The sequence below is a fragment of the Carassius carassius genome, chromosome 43 (assembly GCF_963082965.1).
Source record: "Carassius carassius chromosome 43, fCarCar2.1, whole genome shotgun sequence".
Taxonomy (NCBI): domain Eukaryota; kingdom Metazoa; phylum Chordata; class Actinopteri; order Cypriniformes; family Cyprinidae; genus Carassius; species Carassius carassius.
The window spans coordinates 23,371,804-23,396,943 of record NC_081797.1 but is presented as its reverse complement, the minus strand read 5'-3'; the positions used below and the strand labels follow the sequence as shown (position 1 = coordinate 23,396,943).

Genomic DNA, 25,140 nt, shown 5'->3' with positions numbered 1-25,140 from the left:
ACTCATTCAGTGACCATGTATTTTGTGGATGGATGGATGTAAATGGATTTTATAAATATTATTGTGAATGATTCATTGATTGAATATTTTTCAGATTTGACATTACATTAGACCTTGTAATGTTTAAATGTTATAATTATAATGTTAGAATTAATTTATATATATATTTTTTTTTTTCTCTTACAAAATATTAGCGTTCTCTTGCAAAACTATTACATTTGCCTTGAGGAATGTTGTGTTTGCTCACAAAAGCAATGAAATACAGTTTTCCAATAATTTACAAATATTTGGTGTGTGAACCCGAAGTTTCTCAGCTGAACACATAATGTAAAAGCATTGAAATATAAATATGCAGGCTACTAAAATACTATTCATCAAAACGAAGGACACTATTTTGAAGGATCTAGTTTAGGTGGTTACTTTGAATTATCTGTCTAAGTGCTAACTGTTCTAATGAATATTTTCAAAAATCAATTCAAACGAGAATAGTGCAGAACCAGTGTGATTCCCCCAACACATCAACACAGATCCTCAACATGAAACAAACCTCAGCTATCAATTTCAATAGAACAGGAAGTCTTTCAGCTCTCCATGACATCTCTTAAAATTCCCTTATGTGAAGCTTTTATCATATAAATCAATTATTTTGCAGACATGATGCGAGTTACATCCGTTTGTGCCATGGAAGAGAATGAAAAGACTCGCCTTACTTGTTGCATGCAATTAAAGCCCAACAAAAAGACACAGGAAACAGTTTAATATCTCATAGAGACTGTAATTACCCGGTGAAAGTCCCACGGGACCTCATTACTGAAACACTCTCATCACACAAATCACTTATAAAAACACTCTCTTCCAGCAGTACAGCACACACACACACACACTCAAGCCATTCAATAAAAGAGACACATCAATCAGTTCAGTGCAGGTAATTACTCTTGAGAAACACCACTGCTGCATCTTTTCATAATTATGACACCAATTTACACTATAAAATGTGGCCTAACCCTCTTACTGACAGCAATCAGAATAAAGCTGATTGATAATCAAAAATAAAGTAACTATGAGAGGACTCAAAAATGTACAAAAAAGACAAGTGAATCTGACAATGTCAGGTTTACGCAAGAATTTGGAGCAGCACAACTATTTTCAACATTGTTTAAAAATAAGACATTATTTTGAGCAGCAGATGAATTGTGATTCTGAAGGATAACGTAACACACAAAAAAACTACTTTCAACTATTTTTAATTGTAATAATATTTCAAAGTAGTAAAGTTTTTTCTGTATTTCAAATAAGAACAGGCTCAAATAAAAACACCAGAAAAAAAAAACTGGAACAAAATAGGAAAACAAAGGAATACAAACAAAGTCAATAAACCAGAAAATGAAAACAAAACAAAACCATTTGTTTTCTTATCGTTTTTGGGTGAAGTCATGAAATTCACCTGGTTTAAGGTAAGAAGTAACTTTTGTGGAATTGCAAAACTTCCACCTATTTCCCAAGCACTCCCAAGTTGTCCACTAGGTGAATGAACAGATCCCACTCCCAACCCCATGCTCAAGGCATGTTTACCCGACAACACTTTTTACTAAAAACATCTTTGAAAACAATACTGTTATTGTGTAAACTACAAAAATGTGAATTTGCGAAAATGGTGACATCATGACTCTTACGTGTTCAGTCTATAAGAATGTGTTTCATGACAAAGTAACATCGCCACCTACTGGTATGGCAGGAATAATACAGTGTTTTTACTCGTTCTCACAGATCTGAGTCAACAGTAATCGGTTTGACCGATGTTTGTCGTCTGTATGCAAAACTTATCAAAAGTAAAAGGAAAAACATTTCTGCTTTTAGTACATTGTTGTCATATTAACAACTCAATTTATAGTTTCATTTTACATTCATGTGTAGGGATTTCGTCTACGCTTATTCTGTGAAATGAAAGTATGCAGGGAGTTACAGCCCTGATTACAGGGACAAAAGGGTAATAGTTTCTTTTCACCACACCTCCATTTGTCTCCAAAATGCAAATGTGTCGCCTGTACACTTCTCTTCATCTTCATGTTATTTTGGATCATCCAAGCAGCACGTTGCACGGCTGAGATAAATTACATCTAACATTAACGGAAAACATTACTCTCTCTCTCGTCTTCTTTATTGCTGTCCTTTAACAGACCTGTCAAAAAGCCTTTAACACACGTTGGACACGTTCAGTCTGAGGCCTAATTAACTTTGTGCAAGTATTCATGTACTGGCGAGAAGGAAACTAAAGCTTCACTTTGCTGGTTTTGATCAGTATCATAAAGTGAGCAGAAGTGCGAACGACAACTGGAACATTGTCATAACGACTATCTCTGATGATCATGTAGCGCCACACTTCTAAAGACTCTTCACACGTTTTAAGATCCAAGAGTCAACTGAATTGCTCGAATGAGAACAGGAGAGAGATAAACTTGGGGGGAGGATGTTGAATGTAAAATAACAAGAGAATCTCATGTCAACAGCGCTGCATACATCTGCGACAAATCAAAGAGAATAAACAGCGCTGTGATTCGCGCACACCTTGACAGGCCGAGCGGAGAGCCAAAGCGAAGGCGTTTCTGACAGGCGACGACTCCAGGTGAGCCTCCGAGTTACTAAACTCAACTTTTTACAATCGCGACGCTTAAATATGCGATGACATCGCAGCGTGAGTCTGGCACATTGAGAGCAGTTTTACCTCGAGCTCTGCTGAAATACTGCATGCGTGTTAGAAACTTGCATTTCACATCACACCTGAAAGGCTGTCATAATAGCACGTCATGTCCTGCACCCCACTAGCAGTCTGCTGCTAAATACCTTACAGAGACACACAATCACTCCTAAACCTTTAAAGCTAACACGCTGCACTTTTACATTTTAGCATTTATTTTTTCCCTGAAGTCCACTTACAAACTTTGCCAAGGTCTTCATTTCATTGCCCATTTTCCACCCTCTCTCTGATGCAAACTCTTAGGAGTCAATTAAACAGTTGTCTGTTGTTGCTACTGTTCTATTAGGCTTTTTAAATGACATTTGTAAATGTGTGTGGCCATATGCTAATGAGCTCATGGTTGTGATGTCATTAGTATGAAGATTTCTGTACTATTTATGCAGTTCACTTTCAATACAAACTCTAACTGAAACTAAAATGTTGTCAGTTTTTTTTTTTTATCAGATTTGTGTGTGATTTTTAATTGTGTCTAACCATTCTATTGATATGAAATGAGACATATCTGTAGTTCTTGAGACTGATCGGTCTCATAATTTCTTCATTCTCAAATATTTTGACACAAATTGAACAAAAATAGTATGAATATTTTCAATATACAACTTGTTAATTACACTGATTTATTTGTATTTATTTTCATTTTAGCCATTTATTTTATTACCTACACAGACAAATTTTAAGAGATAGTTCACACCCCCCCACCCCGCAAAAAAGGAAAAATTAAATAAATTATAGGAAACCAAATAGTTGCTAGTGGTCATTGACTTTAACAGTATTTTTTCCCATAATATGAAAGCCAAAGGAACAAACAACTGTTTGGTTTCCAACATTCTTCAAAATATATTTTAAAGATCTTCAAAATATTGGTAACACTTTATTTTAAGGTGTCCCTTGTGACATACCGTGACATGTTGGTTTCTGTTTGTTCCTGTCTGTCCTCATTTGGTTAATTTCCTGTTCTCATCATTAGTTAATCTTTGTTCATTTAAGTCACCTGTTCCACAAGTTACTGTGGCCAGCCTAAGGCACACTTGTGCAATACTCATGCTGTCTAATCAGATCTTGATATGCCACACCTGAGAGGTGGATGGTTTATCTCGGCAAAGGAGAAGTGCTCACCAACACGGATTTAGACAAGAACCTATTAAATGCTAAAAATTCTGAAGTGTTCATTGAAAGAGGTAATAACATCTAGAAGGCAGTGTGAGAGATGTCAATTCTACAATTCTTGGCATGTAATGCTTTAAGAAGGGCCGACACAATGAACTACCCTCTCAGTAAAGCATGGACAAGGCTCTTATGCTTTAATTAGTCTCCCCCCCCCCACACACACAGCCAAACAGTGAATCAATTATCTTCTCTCACTAGATGGATTCAATAGCTACTTCATAATCTAATAAACTGCTTATATAAATACATCCCAAAATGTCTGTTCCTGTAAATAATAGTATCTATACAGCAGTTATTCAAGAAAATATTTATTTTAATAATGTTGGGGTAAGACATGGTAACACATTTCAAGTAATCTGAGATAAGTAATCAGATTATTTTTTACAAGTAACTAAAAAAGTAACGCATTACTTTTAAAGGTCCCGTTCTTCGTGATCCCATGTTTTAAACTTTAGTTAGTGTGTAATGTTGTTGTTAGAGTATAAATAATATCTGTAAAATTCTAAAGCTCAAAGTTCAATGCCAAGCGAGATATTTTATTTAACAGAATTCGCCTACAACGAACGACCCGTTTGGACTACATCCCTCTAGTTCCTGCAGTAATGACGTCACTTAAATAGTTTTTTGACTAAGCTCCGCCCACATGAATACACAAAAAGGGGGCGTGGTCTTGTTGTGCTCCGACGGAGAAGAGAAAGAGCTGCGTTTGTGTTCGACATGTCGTTGAAACTCTGTTATTTTCATCTCTGAGTCCCGTCACCTTTGTCTGGGCTTCCCAGGGACGCTGTACTTGGAGATTAATGGTTACAATTTACGTTTAACTCGGTTCCCGAAAATTATAATCCACATGTAAATCTGTGTGCAGCACATTTTGCTGAGGACAGCTTCCTCAATCTAAATCAGTTTAATGCCGGATTCACACAAAGATTATTCCTGAAAGATGGAGCAGTTCCCTCTTTGTCTGGAGAAGGCGTTGTTTATGGACCACAACCGGTAAGTGTATTTTATTATTTAAGTTGGTGCGTTTAACAGTTTCTGTAACTTATTACACAAAGGGCAACGCTGTTTAGCTTTGTTAACTAGATGTTAGGGTTGTGCAAAAAAATCGAATGTGATTTTCATGCACATCTCGTCAGTAAAATAGCTTCAGTGATTATAAGCACATCTACAGCACCTGCGATCAGGATTGCCAGGTTTTTAAAACAAATCCTGCTCACTTGCTTCTCAAAACTAGTCCAATCGTGTTTCCAGGAGGGCGGCGCGTGCTCAGCTGCTGTCGAATCAATACACAGGAACCGCTGGCCCAATCAGAACCGTTACGTATTTCTGAAGGAGGGACTTCATAGAACAAGGAAGTCATCAGCCTGTTTTTATGACAGTGAAAACAGTGGTATACAGATAGGTGAATTGTGTGAAAAATACTGTGTTTTTTTACACGCGAAACATGAACACATGTTACATTGTACACTGTAAACACAATCAAAGCTTAAAAAAAAAAACACAAAAAACGGGACCTTTAAATTCATAAGAAAATATCTGGAGTGAAGAGAAGAGGCACTTCCTTCAGCCTGAGGCTTATTCATTTCACGTTTGGTGTGAAAGGGCATTTACGGTTGCCAAAATTATAACTTTTGGGTTTTTGTTATTTAATCTCACATATTGCTCTTTTGTTGATTTTGATTGCTTTCGTTGTCCTCAGTTGTAAGTCCCTTTGGATAAAAACATCTGCTAAATGCCTAAAAATAAATAAGCAAACTAAGCTCAGGTTACAAAAGTAACACAAAAGTGACCTTTGTTACCATACTTTGTGAAAAGATAAAAAGTGTAGATGTTTACAAAGCTCATCGTTCTGAGAAGCGAGGTTTCCTCTGATTGAACAGCTATCAAGTCCGTTGTGATTTGCCGAATTCCTCAAGTGTGTGATGGAAAAGGTAAATCCCTTACCATATTTGGAAACACACAGTGTCCACGACAACAATACTACAGTGAGAATAAAAATTACACCTGCTTTCCTTGCGTAAACATTTGGGCGGTGTTATGCAAATCTTCCCACACCGTGACGTAGACGTGGGGGCGTGTTTAAACAAGTGGATGAGTCTTAAACTTTAGAAAGAATATCTCTATGGGTTTGAGACTTTAGTCTTTGCAACTTTACAAACAGCTTGTAACACTCCAAAAATAAAGGAAGACTTGAAATCGCATCACATGCCCCCTTTAAGAAGGCGATTCTAAGGCATTCATAGAATATATTCAGTAATAAGTCTTTGAGAACTAAAAGTACACAGAAGTTAATTCAATCACACAGTCTATCAAACGCGAGAGCTCGAGTTAAAATGTTGCATCCCTTCTGAGCACTTGGCAACGTAAATTGTTTATCAGACACTAATGCAGGCGTTTAATCCAATTTGCATTCATATTAGTTACAGGGTATCTCCATCCGAGGGGAATTACTTCTTTAGTGGCCCTCTGAGAGTCCAATATAACTTCATGCATAATATTGGTATCTTTATATTTTTCATTTGAGAAGCCAATTGGTTGCTCTCACAAGTGATTGGTGAAGTCATTTGGAGAGGCTTCAGTTAGACAAGCACACACACACACACACACACACACACACACAGGTTATGGAGCCCGTCATAGACTAGCAGTCACCAAATTAATCCACAGACTGCATTGCGTCTTTGTGCCTGTTGAATCTGCAAGAGTCTGGATGTAAATGTGCAAGTTCAAACTGTTCTGTGTGTTTACTGGGTAGACTATTTGATTGAGTCATAACTATATATATATATATATATATATATATAGCAAGTAACAGAGTTATTTTAGTATAATTTAGATACTATTATATAGTTTTTGATTTGTTTTGTTGTTGTTTTTTATGAGAAACTTTAGAAAATAGTATTTTCTTGTAAGATGTACTCCAATCATTTAGTTTTATTTACAACATTGAAAAATAATTTCTATATTGTATCTGACTTACCAAACACCACTAATGAATGGACTGTGATATTTGTCATATTTTCCAACAAAGGCAGATTTTTCGCACATATCTCTTTACCTCAACAGATTCTGCATGAAGATTCTGCATCTATTTTAAACAATAGAATGGAGATGACTTCACCCAGACAATAGTGTGACTGGGGTTTAAAATACAACGTTTGCAGACAAAATCCATACTTTGGAGACACTGAGAATTGTGGGGTTGCCAGAGGTAAACACACAAATGAGCCAAAGACAATGAGACGCTTTTGACAGTAAACTGTAGGTTGCATACAAAGAGACAGGGGTCAAGTTGAAATTGTCCATCACCCAGACAAGCAGAACTCATTTGGATGCAAACGAGTGCCTACGATATTCAAATATTCAATATATATTCAGAGCATGGGTGAGCGCTGGCCTCCCCCTTCAGAAACGCTTCATGATCGTGTTTAGCGCAGTACGAGTTCAAAGTGCAGATATTATATGAGTGTATGTTCATTTGTGTGATTTCAGATTTCTGATTACTGTCCTTTTATTAACTAAAATAAAGAAACAGCAGTGTCAAACATAGTGGAAAACATGGACTGTGAAAGCTGTGAAATTATAAAATAATACCAAATATGAGTCCGCTGCATCACAACTGTGACAGAGCAATTATTTAGCCGTTTTTTCCCCTTGCACACGTGTGACAAACAGTGCAGGCTATTATGTGCCTCGTGGAATCACATGACATGGGCAAGTTTCTCAGTGAACCTGCGCCTGTCACAAAAACGTCAAGACATCGGGATTTTCTTCATTTTACTGACTTCATGTGGGGAATTTTCCACACGCACTTCTGGAGGTAATCATTTCTGATGCTAAAACTCCTTGGTGAAAACAAATTTGCTGAAAATATTCCCTTGTGAGAAAAAGCAGTGCACGCAATTGTATTGAGCTGCACTGCACTATATGTAAAAAAAACTGTACTTGTGGATAATATAATATTAATGAAGTAAAAGGCACTTATATGTTCTTAAAGAGACATGTTCATGACTATTTGTTTTTCCTTTACACCCTATAGACCTTTAAAAAGCACTCTTTGTAATAATTTCCAATGTAAATATTTACACTTGAATTAATTACCATGTTTTAAAAATCGCTCGTTATGTTTTAATAAAGTAATAATCATTACAATAAATGTACTAAACAGCAACTTCTGTGTTAAAATCGTGTGATTACAAAAGTATTTAAACACATGACATACACATTTCAGTAGAAATGATTTTAAAGAATATTTTAGTTGAGCACAAATGCTCGTCAGTACATTCAAAAGCACACTGTCACGGCTTACGCTGCTGGAAGGAACACGGAGCCGAGGGATAAACGAAACAAGGATTTATTAACTCAAACATAGGCAAGGTAAGTAGCAAAATAACAGGTGGCAAATGGCAAGTAACAGGTAACAAGTGGACAAGTTGACACGTAACAAGTAGACCCGACCAAACAGAACTGAAAGGACAAGGCTTTTATACAACGGATAATAGGGAAAACACAGGTGGATGGAATGACTAAATTAACAGGGACATGGAACACATGCGGAAATGACTAGACACACCTGGGAACTAATCAAACCACATAGAGACAGAAACTGGGTCACAGGGGCAAAAACACACAAAATGAGTCCAGGTGTGTGACAGTACTCCCCCCTCCCGGCAGGTGCGTCCTCGCACCGTAGAAACAACAAAGGGAGGCGTGGGTGGGAACTTGGGAGGAGGTTCCGGTGGAGGACAGCCTCCCAGGAGGGGGCCAGCAGACAGGGACTACAGAGGAAGGAGCCAGGGAGGAGATGACGGAGGGAGGAGCCAGGGAGGAGACAGGAAGGATCTGAAGCAGGAGGTACCCAGCAGGACCCAGGCCACAGCCATAACGGCCCAAGGTGGGGCCGACGGTGGAAGGAGCCATGGAGGAGGAATGGTCACCGACTCCAGGGACTCGACCCACGGCAACGGAGCAAGTGGAGGAGGAGCCCGAGGCGGAGACGGAGAGCCAGGGTGACGGGGAGGAGCCGGAGGTCCTAGGCGGAACTGATGGCTCTGGTGACTGACGCGGCGATGTGGATCCGGAAGGCCGCGGTGAGGCCAGAGTGACCGAGGACTGAGGTGTAGCCGAGGGGATGAAGGAGCCTGACGGAGCCGGAGGGACGGAGGGATGAGGCGAAGCCGGAGGAGTGGAGTCCCGAGGCATAGGATGGACGACGCCAGACCAAGGCGGAGCCGGAGGGACGAGGGAGCCAGGCAGAGCCTGCGGACTGCCGGGCCACGGCGGAGAGGAAGGAGCTAGGAGCCATGGTGGAGCCGACGGGTCAACGGGCCGAGGCGGAGTCCAGGCCTCAGAAGCTGGAGGCGGCGGTGAGGGAGACGCCGACCAAGGCGTCGCTGGAGGATGGCGGTCCCGCTGAGCTCGCACCACAATGATGGTAGGCTGAGGGCGAGCAGAGGGGCAGCCAGACGACAGCGGAGGAGGCAGGAGTGGGTGGGAGGGAGGGAATTTTGGAGGAGCAGGCATTGGAGTAAGCTCTGGGGCTGGAGCCCTTCCTGGGCTTAACGGGGGAACAGGAGCCCGTCCTGGGCTTAACGGGGAATCAGGAGCCCTTCCTGGGCTTAACAGAGGATCAGGAGCCCGTCCTGGGCTTAACGGAGGACCAGGAGCCCGTCCTCGGCTTAACGGGGGTTCAGGAGCCCGTCCTCGGCTTAACGGGGGTTCAGGAGCCCGTCCTCGGCTTAACGGGGGATCAGGAGCCCGTCCTCGGCTTAACGGGGGATCAGGAGCCCGTCCTGGGCTTAACGGGGGTTCAGGAGCCCGTCCTGGGCTTAACGGGGGTTCAGGAGCCCGTCCTGGGCTTAACGGGGGCTCAGGAGCCCGTCCTGGGCTTAACGGGGGTTCAGGAGCCCGTCCTGGGCTTAACGGAAGATCAGGAGCCCGTCCTGGGCTTAAAGGAGGATCAGGAGCCCGTCCTGGGCTTAACGGGGGAACAGGAGCCCGTCCTGGGCTTACAGGAGGATCAGGAGCCCGTCCTGGGCTTAACGGGGGAACAGGAGCCCGTCCTGGGCTTAACGGGGAATCAGGAGCCCTTCCTGGGCTTAACAGAGGATCAGGAGCCCGTCCTGGGCTTAACAGAGGATCAGGAGCCCGTCCTGGGCTTACAGGAGGATCAGGAGCCCGTCCTGGGCTTAACGGACGATCAGGAGCCCTTCCTGGGCTTAACAGAGGATCAGGAGCCCGTCCTGGGCTTACAGGAGGATCAGGAGCCCGTCCTGGGCTTAACGGAAGATCAGGAGCCCTTCCTGGGCTTAACAGAGGATCTGGCATAGGTGAATCGGAAACCCCCTCATTTTGACCCATTTGGCGCTCCACATTCTGCTCCCTCGTGGTGGGCAGTGTCGCCGGCTCTCGCACCTGGTCTGACGGGTTGCTCTCTGGCTCTCCGTCATCGGTGGGCTCGGGCTTATGCCTCGTACCGTGGGGAGATTGTAGGCTGGGCTCTGGGTCCAGAGTGGACCTGGCGAGATCCTCCATTGGGCCGAGCGTGAGAGGTGACCCATTTCTCACCAGATTCCACTCTATGAATGCGGCGAAATCCTCCCGAGGACCATCTTCGGGCGACAACGCTCTGCACCTGGAGTTCAGGCTGGCGTGATAAAAGGTGCAGAGCGCGTGGTCCGGGTAGCTGGTGGCATTAGCTATCCAGAGAAACCGTCTGGTATGGTCCTCGAGAGACAGTCCCTCCTGCTCCAGCAGGAGGAGGAGGTATTCGGGGCGATAGAGGGGATCCATGACACACTGCGGAAAGAAAAAGACTGAAAAAACGGAAAACAAAACGGAGGGAAACTGCGGAAAGAAAGGAGGAGTGGAGTCCCGAGGCATAGGATGGACGACGCCAGACCAAGGCGGAGCCGGAGGGACGAGGGAGCCAGGCAGAGCCTGCGGACTGCCGGGTCACGGCGGAGAGGAAGGAGCTAGGAGCCATGGTGGAGCCGACGGGTCAACGGGCCGAGGCGGAGTCCAGGCCTCAGAAGCTGGAGGCGGCGGTGAGGGAGACGCCGACCAAGGCGTCGCTGGAGGATGGCGGTCCCGCTGAGCTCGCACCACAATGATGGTAGGCTGAGGGCGAGCAGAGGGGCAGCCAGACGACAGCGGAGGAGGCAGGAGTGGGTGGGAGGGAGGGAATTTTGGAGGAGCAGGCATTGGAGTAAGCTCTGGGGCTGGAGCCCTTCCTGGGCTTAACGGGGGAACAGGAGCCCGTCCTGGGCTTAACGGGGAATCAGGAGCCCTTCCTGGGCTTAACAGAGGATCAGGAGCCCGTCCTGGGCTTAACGGAGGACCAGGAGCCCGTCCTCGGCTTAACGGGGGTTCAGGAGCCCGTCCTCGGCTTAACGGGGGATCAGGAGCCCGTCCTCGGCTTAACGGGGGATCAGGAGCCCGTCCTCGGCTTAACGGGGGATCAGGAGCCCGTCCTGGGCTTAACGGGGGTTCAGGAGCCCGTCCTGGGCTTAACGGGGGTTCAGGAGCCCGTCCTGGGCTTAACGGGGGTTCAGGAGCCCGTCCTGGGCTTAACGGGGGTTCAGGAGCCCGTCCTGGGCTTAACGGAAGATCAGGAGCCCGTCCTGGGCTTAAAGGAGGATCAGGAGCCCGTCCTGGGCTTAACGGGGGAACAGGAGCCCGTCCTGGGCTTACAGGAGGATCAGGAGCCCGTCCTGGGCTTAACGGGGGAACAGGAGCCCGTCCTGGGCTTAACGGGGAATCAGGAGCCCTTCCTGGGCTTAACAGAGGATCAGGAGCCCGTCCTGGGCTTAACAGAGGATCAGGAGCCCGTCCTGGGCTTACAGGAGGATCAGGAGCCCGTCCTGGGCTTAACGGACGATCAGGAGCCCTTCCTGGGCTTAACAGAGGATCAGGAGCCCGTCCTGGGCTTACAGGAGGATCAGGAGCCCGTCCTGGGCTTAACGGAAGATCAGGAGCCCTTCCTGGGCTTAACAGAGGATCTGGCATAGGTGAATCGGAAACCCCCTCATTTTGACCCATTTGGCGCTCCACATTCTGCTCCCTCGTGGTGGGCAGTGTCGCCGGCTCTCGCACCTGGTCTGACGGGTTGCTCTCTGGCTCTCCGTCATCGGTGGGCTCGGGCTTATGCCTCGTACCGTGGGGAGATTGTAGGCTGGGCTCTGGGTCCAGAGTGGACCTGGCGAGATCCTCCATTGGGCCGAGCGTGAGAGGTGACCCATTTCTCACCAGATTCCACTCTATGAATGCGGCGAAATCCTCCCGAGGACCATCTTCGGGCGACAACGCTCTGCACCTGGAGTTCAGGCTGGCGTGATAAAAGGTGCAGAGCGCGTGGTCCGGGTAGCTGGTGGCATTAGCTATCCAGAGAAACCGTCTGGTATGGTCCTCGAGAGACAGTCCCTCCTGCTCCAGCAGGAGGAGGAGGTATTCGGGGCGATAGAGGGGATCCATGACACACTGCGGAAAGAAAAAGACTGAAAAAACGGAAAACAAAACGGAGGGAAAACACGCAGTTTTTAACTTTTTAGGTCGGGTCTTCTGTCACAGCTTACGCTGCTGGAAGGAACACGGAGCCGAGGGATAAACGAAACAAGGATTTATTAACTCAAACATAGGCAAGGTAAGTAGCAAAATAACAGGTGGCAAATGGCAAGTAACAGGTAACAAGTGGACAAGTTGACACGTAACAAGTAGACGAGTAGACCCGACCAAACAGAACTGAAAGGACAAGGCTTTTATACAACGGATAATAGGGAAAACACAGGTGGATGGAATGACTAAATTAACAGGGACATGGAACACATGCGGAAATGACTAGACACACCTGGGAACTAATCAAACCACATAGAGACAGAAACTGGGTCACAGGGGCAAAAACACACAAAATGAGTCCAGGTGTGTGACACACACATTACTTCAACCATATTTCAAAGACTGAGTGAAATAGGTTCAGTGAACTATAATTAATATACATTTAAACTATAATCCATTTTCATTTATTTGTAAATAACATTAATGTAAGTGTATCAAATCATTAAATTCAGTTACAATAAAGTCTAGTTTATTTCACAAGATTTCATACCGAGATCGCTGATGTTTGCAGATCTGATTATGTAACTCGTGTTACATGTAGCATGTTACCCCCTATACTGGCCATAATGCCTAAATATGTTGTCTAGGTAGGCAGCTAGGCACTAAAGGCCATTTTATCAATGATTAAGGTTGTAAACACTTGGCAGTCACCCACAGGAATGCCCTGATAAATCCAGAGCGCCCCGATCCGAACCCATGCGCCCCATCACACAGCCACTGGAGCATCACCCATGAGTCACAGCACCTCAGACACCTTCTACTTCCTAAACACATCACAGCCACCTGATGCCAGCCATCATCTTCAGCCCAGGATCAATTGAAATCCTGTGTCATTGGAAACTCTGTACGGATGAGCTAATGAAATAAACACAATTGGATAGCAGAGAGTGTGGGTCAGAACAGAGTAAGTGCCTATTTACCTGAATGAGAGGCTGCTATAATGTATTGGAGTGGATATCACATTAACCTGCCAAAGCCTTTTTAAATGGGGTCCAGGGCTTAAACTGATTTATCTATTGGCTCCCCCAGGGGCACTTTAGAGTGTGCAGGCCATCCGTCCAGCCGAGCCATCAATCTAGTCCTGCACAGCCCTATCATTACTGCACCGCACACACACGTCCACACTAACAGGTGTGCATCGGAGCAAACGCACCAGAAAGTACTGCTTCACTAATTAATATTGTTTGTGCCCAAGAAGAAAAAAACAAGGTAACAAAGCCAAAAAACATTGGCACATTATAATACCGCATTATTGAGTTATTATTGTTACGGAGGATGCTGCTGAAGATTTAGCGGTGGGGTTTTATCCATCAGGGGTTTGAATGGATTGGATTGTGCAGAGTGGGCTATACTTAGCAGAAGGGAGTGTCGGGGTTGAGAAATAAGGGGGATTCATGACGGGATTCTGTTATCATGTACTCTCCCTGCTGTACTGACAAGAATATATGACCCTTCTGCGGCGCACGAAAGAAGATAGTTTGAGAAATGCCTCAGAGTTGCTGTTCTGTATTTTGGTAATAGATTTTTACACCAATATTTTGGCATAATGAGCACAATAGTTGTTATAATTTATGTTATTTTATTTTAAATTCTGCGCTGTGACTGTTTTGTTCATACAACAGAAGTCAGTGGTGTTCAGTGTTGGGTGACTCTCAGTGTTCCTCATAATATCTCCTTTTGGGTTCTGCTTGTGCTCCACAAAAAGTGCCTGCAGTGTTTGGAACGACATAAGTGTGAGTAAATTACAGAGTTTTTATTGTTTTGGTGGAAATTATTAGAGAGGCCAATCAGTTATTACACTATGGTAAGAGATTTGGAAGAATGTGCACAAAAATGTTTTGTTTGTGATGAAGAAAGTACACTCTTCTTTTGTCTTTGTTTCTTTGTTCCCATTAAAAAGAGTCCAATGGTTCATCTTGAGGTGAATAAATAATTGTAAATTGTTATTTTTTTAATTAATCAGTCAATCAATCAATTAATCAAAATATCCAAGATATGTAAACTATGTGAAATACAATGAAGTCTTAAATATTTATTTACATGGGGTTACTAAAATGTTATTAAAAAAAAAAAAAAGAAAGAAAATAACTAGGGATAATTTTGATTTAATTAAAATTGTAAGTTTAGGAATCGAGTCATAAATAATATTTTTGGTTTGCAGTCCTGTCTTTTGGGTAATCTACAAATTACAAAGCGTACCTTTATTTATTTTTGTCTTATTCTAAACAAAGTGTTCAAAGCTTTTCCCTACAGCATTCGGTTCGCTTCCAGTTGTCTCAGAGAAATCTTGATATGACAGTAGCTGTAAAACCAGCACCCATCTGAGAGAAATTAATAATTTGCATACATTAAAAGAAAAAAAATATAGACCTTATCAAGAGAACGGTTTCAAATGTGAGAAGAAAAACATCTGGGATGAAGAAAATGTGCATGATCAGAGATAACATTTACACAGAGAACAAAGACTGAATGTGAGAGCGAGACTCCACTGTACACATAACGCAGAACAAAGACACAATACTAATCACAGAAATACACACAAAATAGAAGTCATCTCATTTGGATTTCATAATGTTGAGGTCACAGTGGCTGATTGACTGATTTGTGTTGGAAAAGGCTGAATTTTGTAATGTTTCCCTAAAAATCTTGATCTTGTTCATAACAGTGCAGTCAGCGCTGGGTGTGAGGCAGTACACGAGTTACGTAATCAGATTACTTTGATTTCATTTAACTAGTAAAGTAATGCAGAACTTTAACATTTACAAGAAAATATCTACGTTACTTTTTTCAAATACGTAAGTCCTGCGTCGTATTGTTCATGCGATTAGTTTTAGCAGCGCCCTCTAGTGTACCGACATGCATTTACATTTCCTTCAGCCTGAGGCTCATTCATTTCACTTTCGGTGTAAAACGCTCGTTCCCATTTATAAAAGAAGAACCTTTTTATACTAAAAACAAACAAACAAGCCCTGTCCCGATTTAAAAAGTTACTCAAAAGTAATGTAAACACTTTACTTTCCATAAAAAGAAACTAAGTAATGTAATTTACTTAGTTACGTAACTTACTTTTTTGGGGAGTAATGAAATATAGTAATGCATTCGTTTTAAAAGTAACTTTCCCCAACACTGGTTGCAGTCAACATTTACTTTTATTGTTTGGAAAATAGCAGCTTGAACATTCTGCTAAACGTTTCTTTTTGTATTTCACAGAAGAAACATAACATGTTTTGAAAGACATGGCGTGATGAAGTGTTCTGGTCTCCTCTCACCTCTTCAGCTTGGGTGACCACCACAGCTGGCATCCCTTGCTCTGGTTCATATCCACAGCTTCTCTGTGTCCTGGACGTCTCATCGTCTCTCTTCAGATCCTCCTGATCACATCTCTTGTCCTCCAGGGTCTGTTCAGCTCCTGCTTCTTGAGTTCGACTGGCCGTGGACTCCTGTATGAAGGCCTGGGCTGGTTTTGGTGTGGTGCTGGTGGTCTTGACGTCTGGCTCTAGTCCCTCTTGAGTCAGATATTTTAACCCCTCGCAGATGTGCTGACCTGATCCTGAAGTGTGCGATGAAGATGGGATCAACTCATGAGCCAAAAAATCAGACTCCTGAAAACATAAAACAGAACATGTTTATAATACATTTTCAGATAACCATCATTAACCAACATTTCATTAACCAACATAATTAATGAGATGCTAATTCAATTTCAATATGCTTTATTTTCATATCATAAATCACTAGACAACAGGCTACATCAGTGAAAGTGATTAACAGACATAGCACTAATTACAAAAGTTCTTGAGAAAATAATAAATAATAATACATTGTATTCGCAAACCATATATTGGAAATATCTTTTACTTTTGTATTTTGCATTTTTTTTTCTTTTTATAAGATTTTATTTTTAATTTATTATTTAGTGTATTTATTTTATGTTTTTTTTTACCATTTCAATTGAACACTTTCATGGCATAATATTTTATAAATACAGCTGTTAGATGTTTATTTATGAATCATAAAACATGAAATATCTTATTTATTACTATTATATTTTAAAGTGTCAGGTCCATCTCTTAAAACGATTACAGCACATTACAGGCATAATATTCAATGTGCTGTTCTTTCTGAAAGCAAGAAAATTCAATATTCTCTAGAAAAAGAACAATTAAATATACTACATTATCAAACATAAACTTAGTTTTAAAAACATTTACAATATGTATTTATGAATGGTGATTTTGTTTTGTCCCCCTTCAGTGTAAGTCAAATCATACACAGTCCTAATTTTGTCCAAATCGGCTGAACTGATATTCTGTTCATTGTAGAAAATGAATTGTTAAAATTACCATAAGCATGGTGTGTATTATACAATAATACATAAAAATAATAATAAAAACATTCCATAAAATCTTGACATTAGACATCAATATTTACAAACCAACATTTGGTACCAAACTGTCTCGACTCTCCTGAGTGATAGCTTAATTTAATCTAAATATTCAGCCCTGTTACCCATTCTGGCATATTTATTGCTCAAGTCACACCAAAGCATCATTAAACAAACATTACTTCCTCTTATCTTCACCATAACTGCATCATGTGCCGTTTTTTGGTGCTAATCTAAAACGGGTTGACAAGCACAAATCCCCTTTAGCTGAGGAATAAGATTTCACTCAACGCTGGCATGATTACTCTTCATTAGGCTGTAATGTGACAGTTTGACAAGTGCAGTGGCTGTTTTAGTCACCTGCTGATGTGTGTACACGGCCCAGTGGAGATGAGACCTCTCTGGAAGTGGCCATTAAGCACAGTTCATCTGTCAGACTTCAGTCCATACTCAACCTCCACTACACTTCATTGGGAAAGAGAAATCCCAGCGGGCTTTGTGCCATTTATAGCAGCGCTCATGTTCATTAAGACCTCTGCGGTGGCCATGTATATTTCAGTGCTACACTTCATGTCGAGGCTTGTAACGATTGGCATTTTTTTTTAGTAAAAAGTGAACTACATTTTTATTTGCATATCCAAACAAAAGCCTCATCCAAACTGTTTTAGCTTTTCCCTATAATGCCAGAAAGCAGAAATCAATGAGAGTAGTGGTGAAGCTCCCTTCAGAAAGACGTCACATTAAAATATCCCAGCTTTCCACATGTCACAGCTGTTCATGCCTCCATTTCCACTGGCATGTCGTGTCTTTCATTAGACAAGAATGTCTCAGTAAAATGTCCCCCCATTCAAGTTGGTTTAAACAGTCAGCTCCAATGGGTGTTCATTACACACGGATACTGGCAAGGAAATGTTTTCTATACATAATGGTTGGATGTGTTATCCAAGCCATTTGCAATTAATTACGAAACACTGTGTGCATGTGGCCACTTGTACTTCGGCTCTCTCTGGACAAGGCCTGATTTGTCTAAGACTGCAGAAATATTAAAGCATTTGATGTTTCCGGATACTTGAGCAATGAAGTCATTCCACTGTTAAACTTAACAGCAATCTAATTAAGCTGAAGATTCGGTGTTACAACAGGCTTTGGTTTGAAGTCCAGTTGAACGAAACGTAGACTAAACATTACTTTGAGTAGCTTTATTTTGATTATAGAAGAAAAACAGAATGAAAGCTGAAAGATGTGCTTCTGTAAACATAAAAAACCCTCTAGCATCCAAAAAAAAAGTAAAATACAGAAACCCTAAACAACACACACACACACAAATCATAAAACAGCCAAACAAAACTAAAAACACAAACAACAGCAAAACGAAACCCAAACGACTTAACAACACACAACAAAACAAAATTAAAAAATATAAACAAAACAATACAAAACTCAAAACAAATCAGCAACAAAACAAAACACACAACAACAATGAAACAAAATAACACCCCCCACCTAAAAAAACAAAGCAAAACACACAAAAACAAAACAAAAATAAAAACACAACAATACAAAACCAGAAAACAGAACACAACTAAACAAAACCAAAACAAAACCCCAAACCAAAACACACACACACACACACACAAATAACAAAAGCAAAACACATTTCTGAAATGTTCAAATCCCAAATACAAATCAAGAACAAAACAAAACAAACAGACAAACTAAAAAATCTAGTAACTTTTTGCACAATGCTCAAAAGAAGACTAGAAATTACTGATATTCTTCTCCATAGAAAAGTAGTTCATCGCAAGATCAATTTAACTTCATTTTTAAATGGAAGAATTAATAATAATAATGAATAAATAGCTGCACATATCTGCTTTAAAACTGAATGCCTTGCCCCATAGACTCCTAATGTAAGTGCACGCTGTGCTTGTTTTTACAGCATTGGACAGTATGTCACAGACATCCACAAAAGCCCGGATCATTCCTTTAAGCACAGAACACATTTGAACTCAAATCAACTTCATTCATGTTCTGTAAAGTTTATTATAACAGCAGGCAACAAACAGAGAAATTAGAGCCGTTGTTATATGACAAGCCTCTGAAGAAATGTGCCTCAGTGTTCACCCTGCAGCTGCTGCCACACTCTAGCTAATCCACTTGTGTCCGTTTCCATCTACTGACATGTGATATCCACAACACAGTCTGAATACAGCGAGGCTCAAAGCCACAGGATCCACCTGGGGTCAAAACACAGCATGGGACAAGACTTCACTGAGCAAGGAGAGGCAAAAGGACACCAAAGAGGAAATGACACGAATTCACAAACAAGAGCTACCTTACAGGATAAACGCAAAACTGCAGGGCAAAGAGAAACAAGCGGCCCAGGACCAGGACTAATCTTTTCTAGTATTAAAGCTCAGTTAAGCTGAGGAATTCCCTGAAGACTGGAGAAAGGAATTCTGTAGAAACAAGCAATTGGTAAACAGGGATATAAATAACAGGATCGAGCGATGTTTGGTTAAAACGGGCACCGATTACTCCAGTGACCGCAGGGACAGGTTTACTCTCATCACAGCTGTTAACACTTCTTTTTTAGCTTAACTGGAGATATCATTGTGTCGAACATTTTTACTGAGCGTAGAAAGCACTAAATTTATCCACAGTCCTGAGAGGAATGCAAGCGAGCAAACACAAATGCAACCGACTGGATCCGTCTTCATGAGAAAAGCAACTGCATAATGAAGTCATATCACCATAAAACTGACTGTGATGCATCAAATCTGGTAGTGTTTTGTGGAAAGAGAACATTATTCATGCACCATTATTGTCAATCAATGCTCATTTAGCTGTTGGAGTTATTGACTCTTTCTAAATAAAAGTATAATCTTCCGAGATGAATGATTAAACAGCGTAAAAAGTGAAAATGTGCAGCTCTTTCCACCTGATCTGATCTGTTACTGTTGTTGGTTTAACCCAAGGTGATTCTGATTCTCTGCATTATATATATATATATATATATATATATATATATATACATACATCACTCATCAATGGATGAATCATCATCAAATGATTTAAATGAATTATGAGGTTTATCAGCTATTTGGAAAGGACTGGGGGCTGCTCTTGGACCTAAATAACATGGCTTGGGGATTTGGAAAGAGGGACTTGTAACATTTTAACAGTGTACATTTGCATATATTGCACACTAGTGCATATTTGTCATCCTTCATTGAATGCAAAAAGGTGTTTATTATCATTGTGTGTCTATTGAGCTCAACAACTACCTTTTCATTGACTGAAAATGCAGGTCCTTCTTGATCCATGAAACCAGCATCTAGATTAAAAACACAAAACAACATACTCATTACAATGCTCAAGGAAACAAAACAGGACTCAACAAATAAAACTGTATAATAAATACATCTAAAGATAATAAAATGTTTAAACGTCCCAAATGAGACATTTGTCAACAGGTGTCTGGACAAAAGATCTACATTGGCAAGGCTTTTCATGAAGCCTGTAACTAACACATTTATAATGTCTCACACACACTAATCATTTGTTCTCATGAATAATTTCATCCACAGATATAATGCATTAGAATATTATAGATATAAAAGAGTAGTGCGTCAACACACCGTTTCAAACATTATATCAAATGATATATCAAGTGCAAGTGCATTATATCTGTGGTTATACTGGGTTAAAGATCTATATGCTTTATATATAGACTTCATATAGCCCCACTTCTCGCATAGAGTCGTGCTGCATTAAGCAAGCACTTAAGTCTATTAATAGAGCTCGCAAATGAGATTAGTCACCTCTCTGCGTGTTTCAATTGTTCACGGAATTCAAGCGATACTTTTATGTTTTGCTAAAGAGCTAAGATGTGCCTGGGTAAATAGTTTAGGTGCGCATCTTTAACCGACAGGTGCTCTCGTAGGCTGTGAAGAGTTCCTCTCTGTGCACCTGCTCTCTTTACCTGACCCAGGCCGGGCGTCGCGTCGCTCGGGTGTAGTGTGAGTATCATGTGTTCCTCCTCCTGCAGTCGCGAGGTCGAAACATTCCCGCTCTGCTCCAGTCTGATTCGCGGAAGTCATGCTAATGGTGCAGGGATTCCTGAGCGCGTGTCAGAGCGCGGATCGCGACGCGTTTAGAGGATTAACGCGCTGCGTCCTCCAGAGACGCGACGCGACAAAAAACGCAACGCTCTATTCATAAGCAACAGAGCGAAACCGGCGCGCTATACACTGCTGTCTTCTTCGAATATATTTAAAAGAAGAACTCCATAAAATTAACTTTTTTAATCAATTTCACATTTGGAGAGCTCAAGAGATGTGCAATGCATAAAGAAGGAATAGCTATGTGTTCTGAACGCATTAATGATTTTATTTATATTTTCTCTAAATTTAGTAGCCCACACTAAACAGGTTAGACTGGAATAATCGTAAAATAAAACATAAATTATAACAGGCTACATATAGGCTATTATGGAAAATAAATAATCAGCATTCGCACGAGAGAAATCCTCGCGCCTAAAAACAGTCTGACTCAACAAACCGGAACACAGCAGATTTGAGGACGTTAAAAATAAATAAGTAAATATATAAATAAAACTAGTGAGCAGTTCACACAGGACTATTTCAAAAACCGTTCAAAACTACAAATAGCCTACAGCAGCAGACTGTTTCTCTAAACCGAATTGTACAGGGTGGATTTTATCATGGCAAATGCTAAAAACAGCATGTGTCGCAACTGGCAAAGACAAAGTCTATCGCATATTTAATTAGATGATTAAAAAAAATGACTTAAGATTTTGGGGAAAAAAGGAGACAGACTTGAGTCAAGGTGCGCTAAATATGCATTGAACATTTAAAAAAAACGGAACGCAATAACGAGTCGTGTGTGAACGGCTCTGTCAAGACCAAAGGAAGAGGATAACTTGGGAATTTGAGTGGACGCTAAAAAGAACGTGTGTGTGTGTGTGTGTGTGTGTGTGTGAGAGAGAGAGAGAGAGAGAGATGGGAAACTCCGCTTGAGCTCTTCTTTCACTCTCCTTGAGGAAGCGCGCGGAACTCGAGACACTCTTCACCCAATGTACCGAAGACACCTCTTTTCATTTCCTGATATCGGGAGCTGATCAGCTCTGGATCTTGGCCCCTAGGATGCGTGTCTTGACTCCTGGGCTCGTGAGGGGACTGCAGCAGTAGTCTGGTCATGGCGTTTCCTCAAGGATACTTGTATCATTCGTCTCTGTCTCTGTACTCGTGTCCTCCGTACGGCTCCAGCGCGATCACGGGACCGCGCACGGATGATCTGGGACGGTCCTCCAGCGGATCTGCTTTCGCCCCGTACGCGTCCCCAGCCTTCAACTCACTCCGGTACAGTCCCGAACCCACAGCCCCCTTCACTTCCTACGGGGTGAGTTTCCTTCATAATAAAGCCCAAGGTTTTATTTATTCTTCAGCAGTCTGGAGCTTTATTATGATTATCATGACATCATGACTGTCAGCATGCAGTGCCCACAGTGTGCATTATTATCGCTATTAGTAGCTACTTTGTTTTCCTGTAGGCTATTGCACTACAAAATCTAGTGTTTTCTTGACGCCTAAGCGAATAGTTTTAAGAACTATTATTTGCTAAATATAGGCTATGAAACATATGTGAAAATATATCAATTACACTTGTGTTAAGCACTTTGACTGAGCGTAGTGATAGCATAAATGAACACAGCCCTTTAAATCATAGTTAACGAATAATGTTCGGTAATCACGGAATTTACATTCTGTTCTTCAGAATATATTCATTTGTATTAGGCTACTTACGCATACTTAAATTTGTGTGTGTTGAGCTTTCATATAAATTTAGCCTACATCAGATCAATACAAATCGAATCTTTTGACTCCGATTAAAGTTTATTATTCTGCTATTATTATAAAATACAGTTAATAACGAATTATCCCAGAAGCACCCTGATATTGTTATCAGTAAACAGTAGAAACGGTTCAGAAAACCGCACGGATCCTCATGAAAACAGACAGTGTGCTCTGCTTTTCCCCCTAAATTGTAATCTTTATTAATTCATTGCCCAGGGCTCCCCATATGACCCTTCTCCAGGCATGACCGGCTCTGTAGGCTATCACCCGTACGCCGGTCCCCTGGGCGCGTACCCGTTTGGAGACCCCGCTTACCGGAAGAACGCCACACGAGACGCCACCGCCACCCTGAAGGCCTGGCTCGGCGAACACCGGAAAAACCCTTACCCCACCAAAGGAGAGAAAATCATGCTGGCCATCATCACCAAGATGACCCTCACCCAGGTGTCCACCTGGTTCGCCAACGCGCGCAGAAGACTGAAAAAAGAGAATAAAATGACTTGGACGCCACGGAACCGGAGCGAGGATGAAGATGAGGAGGACAGCATTGATTTAGAGAAAACCGACGAGGACGACGAGCCGCTCAAAACAGCCGAAACAGCACAGACGACCAAAGACTCAGGTGCTCAGTCTTTCCCTTTGTTATGTCATGCATGCGCGTGGTTGCACTGATATTATATAAGATATGATATTCTTATATTGTATTAACATTTTTATTTTAAATAAATATATTATGTTTGAACAAAAGTTGATCACAAATAACGTATAAGATGACAAAAGAGTGAATTTTTTTTTTTAGTTTAACCAATAAATACCCAATGCAATAGCATTAATGCACAATGCACTGCACTCGACTTTTGTTTTCAATAATAATAATAATAATAATAATAATAATAATAATAATAATTAAAAGGAATTAAAAATATATAATTTTTAAACAAACAAATAGCCTAATTAAATAATGCCCTTGACACCCCGTTATGAGGGTCTTAAACTATCATTTACAATTTTATGTTTTTCATGTCACATCATAACAAAATAACCACAGTGTGTTGGTTTAATAATAAAACTTCAAAAATATTTTCAAAGAAAAGGAGGAAAACAATTTACATCCTTAGACATTTTTTTCCCTGACAAGTTTTAGAAACAATTTCCCAAAAATATTTAACCTCTCACATTTATTATCTATTGTCTTTTTTGACAGATTTAGAGAAAAAGATCGTCATTGTTAGGCCAATATTTAGCCTCTCTCTCTCTCTCTCTCTCTCTCTCTCTCTATATATATATATATATATATATATATATATATATATATATATATATTATAGAATCTTTTGGCTAATTTACAAATATTCTAGACCTGTATTGAATGCTGTCTGTCTGTTTCTGTCACTAATCAGGCTGTTATCATTTGATCGCAGTTGTCGAGAACTGCACGGAAAGCCGCACGGAAGATCCGGACGCGACGGACAGTGTCATCATCGACGGTGGAGAAGAAGAGGAGCATCGGACAGAGTCTCCGGTGCCCACGACCTCCTCTCCCCGAGACGAGCAGAGCGGAACCGAGAAGCCCCTCCGTGAGAGCCGCGATCCCGCATCTGTCGTTCACTCCGAGAACCCGACCCCCAAACCCAAACTCTGGTCTCTGGCCGAGATCGCCACGTCGGATAAGAGGAGTGACGAAGCGTCACAGCCGTCAGGGGCGTCATCGCCCGCCGGGTTTCCCCCCAGACACTTCTACTACACATCTCCTTTCTACGCGGGCTTCACGAACTATGGCGCGTTCGGACACCTGCAGGGTTCGAGCCCGGCGCATCTGAGCGGGATTAATCAGATTGTGTTACACCGAGCGAGAGACAGCACACTGACTCTGGACATGTGCAAAGAGCTCACCTCCGAGCACAGGAGGCCGAATGTTTAGAGCTTCTGTTCATTTTCTCTTCATTGAAATGTAGGACGAAAGGCAAATGAAAAGCGTTCTTCTGAGCTTTCCACGAAGCGTAAAACTTTTTTTTTTATGGGCCTATATTTAAAAGAGAACATTCTTTTCTTAACACATCTATCGTTTCTCAGCCGGCATTTCAACGTTGATTGAAGGTTGAAACAACGTTGGTACCATGGTTGAATCAACGTTGAATTACCTTTCAATTTTGCAAATTGGATCAACGTTGATATTGTAATGTTGATTCACTGTTGTATCAACGTTGTTTCAGCGTTAAAACAACAACTGACCTTATTTCAAACATATTTCAACGTTGAAAGTTGGTCATGGGCAGACTGTTTTTCAACCGTTCAGCTTTAAACGTTGTATCAACGTTGTTTCAGCGTTAAAACAACAA

At 41.6% G+C, this 25,140-nt stretch overlaps 2 protein-coding genes across 2 annotated transcripts in view; one reads left to right on the top strand and one right to left on the bottom strand.

The window, feature by feature from the left end:
• Positions 1–17,059, bottom strand: part of LOC132125349 (uncharacterized) — a 45,774-nt gene extending 28,715 nt beyond the window's left edge. The window contains exons 1-2 of the mRNA XM_059536728.1: positions 17,048–17,059; positions 15,808–16,140 (exon numbers count right to left, since the gene is read on the bottom strand). Of these exons, the coding sequence (XP_059392711.1) occupies positions 15,808–16,140; positions 17,048–17,059 (345 nt within the window). The remainder of the gene's footprint in view (positions 1–15,807; positions 16,141–17,047) is intronic.
• Positions 17,060–22,041: 4,982 nt separating this feature from the next.
• LOC132124645 (Iroquois homeobox protein 5a-like) lies at positions 22,042–24,863 on the top strand. Its single transcript, XM_059535762.1, has 3 exons — positions 22,042–22,346; positions 23,018–23,423; positions 24,223–24,863. Exons 1-3 carry the CDS (start codon positions 22,143–22,145, stop codon positions 24,720–24,722), a joined length of 1,110 nt encoding a protein of 369 aa, XP_059391745.1. The 5' UTR covers positions 22,042–22,142; the 3' UTR covers positions 24,723–24,863.
• The last annotated feature ends 277 nt before the right edge of the window (positions 24,864–25,140 follow it).

Excerpts from the sequence above, each read along its gene's own strand:
- LOC132124645 (XM_059535762.1), top strand. The coding sequence starts at position 22,143 with ATGGCGTTTCCTCAAGGATACTTGTATCATTCGTCTCTGTCTCTGTAC. Across the intron at positions 22,347-23,017 it reads CCCCCTTCACTTCCTACGGG|GGCTCCCCATATGACCCTTC; the intron begins GTGAGTTTCCTT and ends TTCATTGCCCAG. Across the intron at positions 23,424-24,222 it reads ACAGACGACCAAAGACTCAG|TTGTCGAGAACTGCACGGAA; the intron begins GTGCTCAGTCTT and ends ATTTGATCGCAG.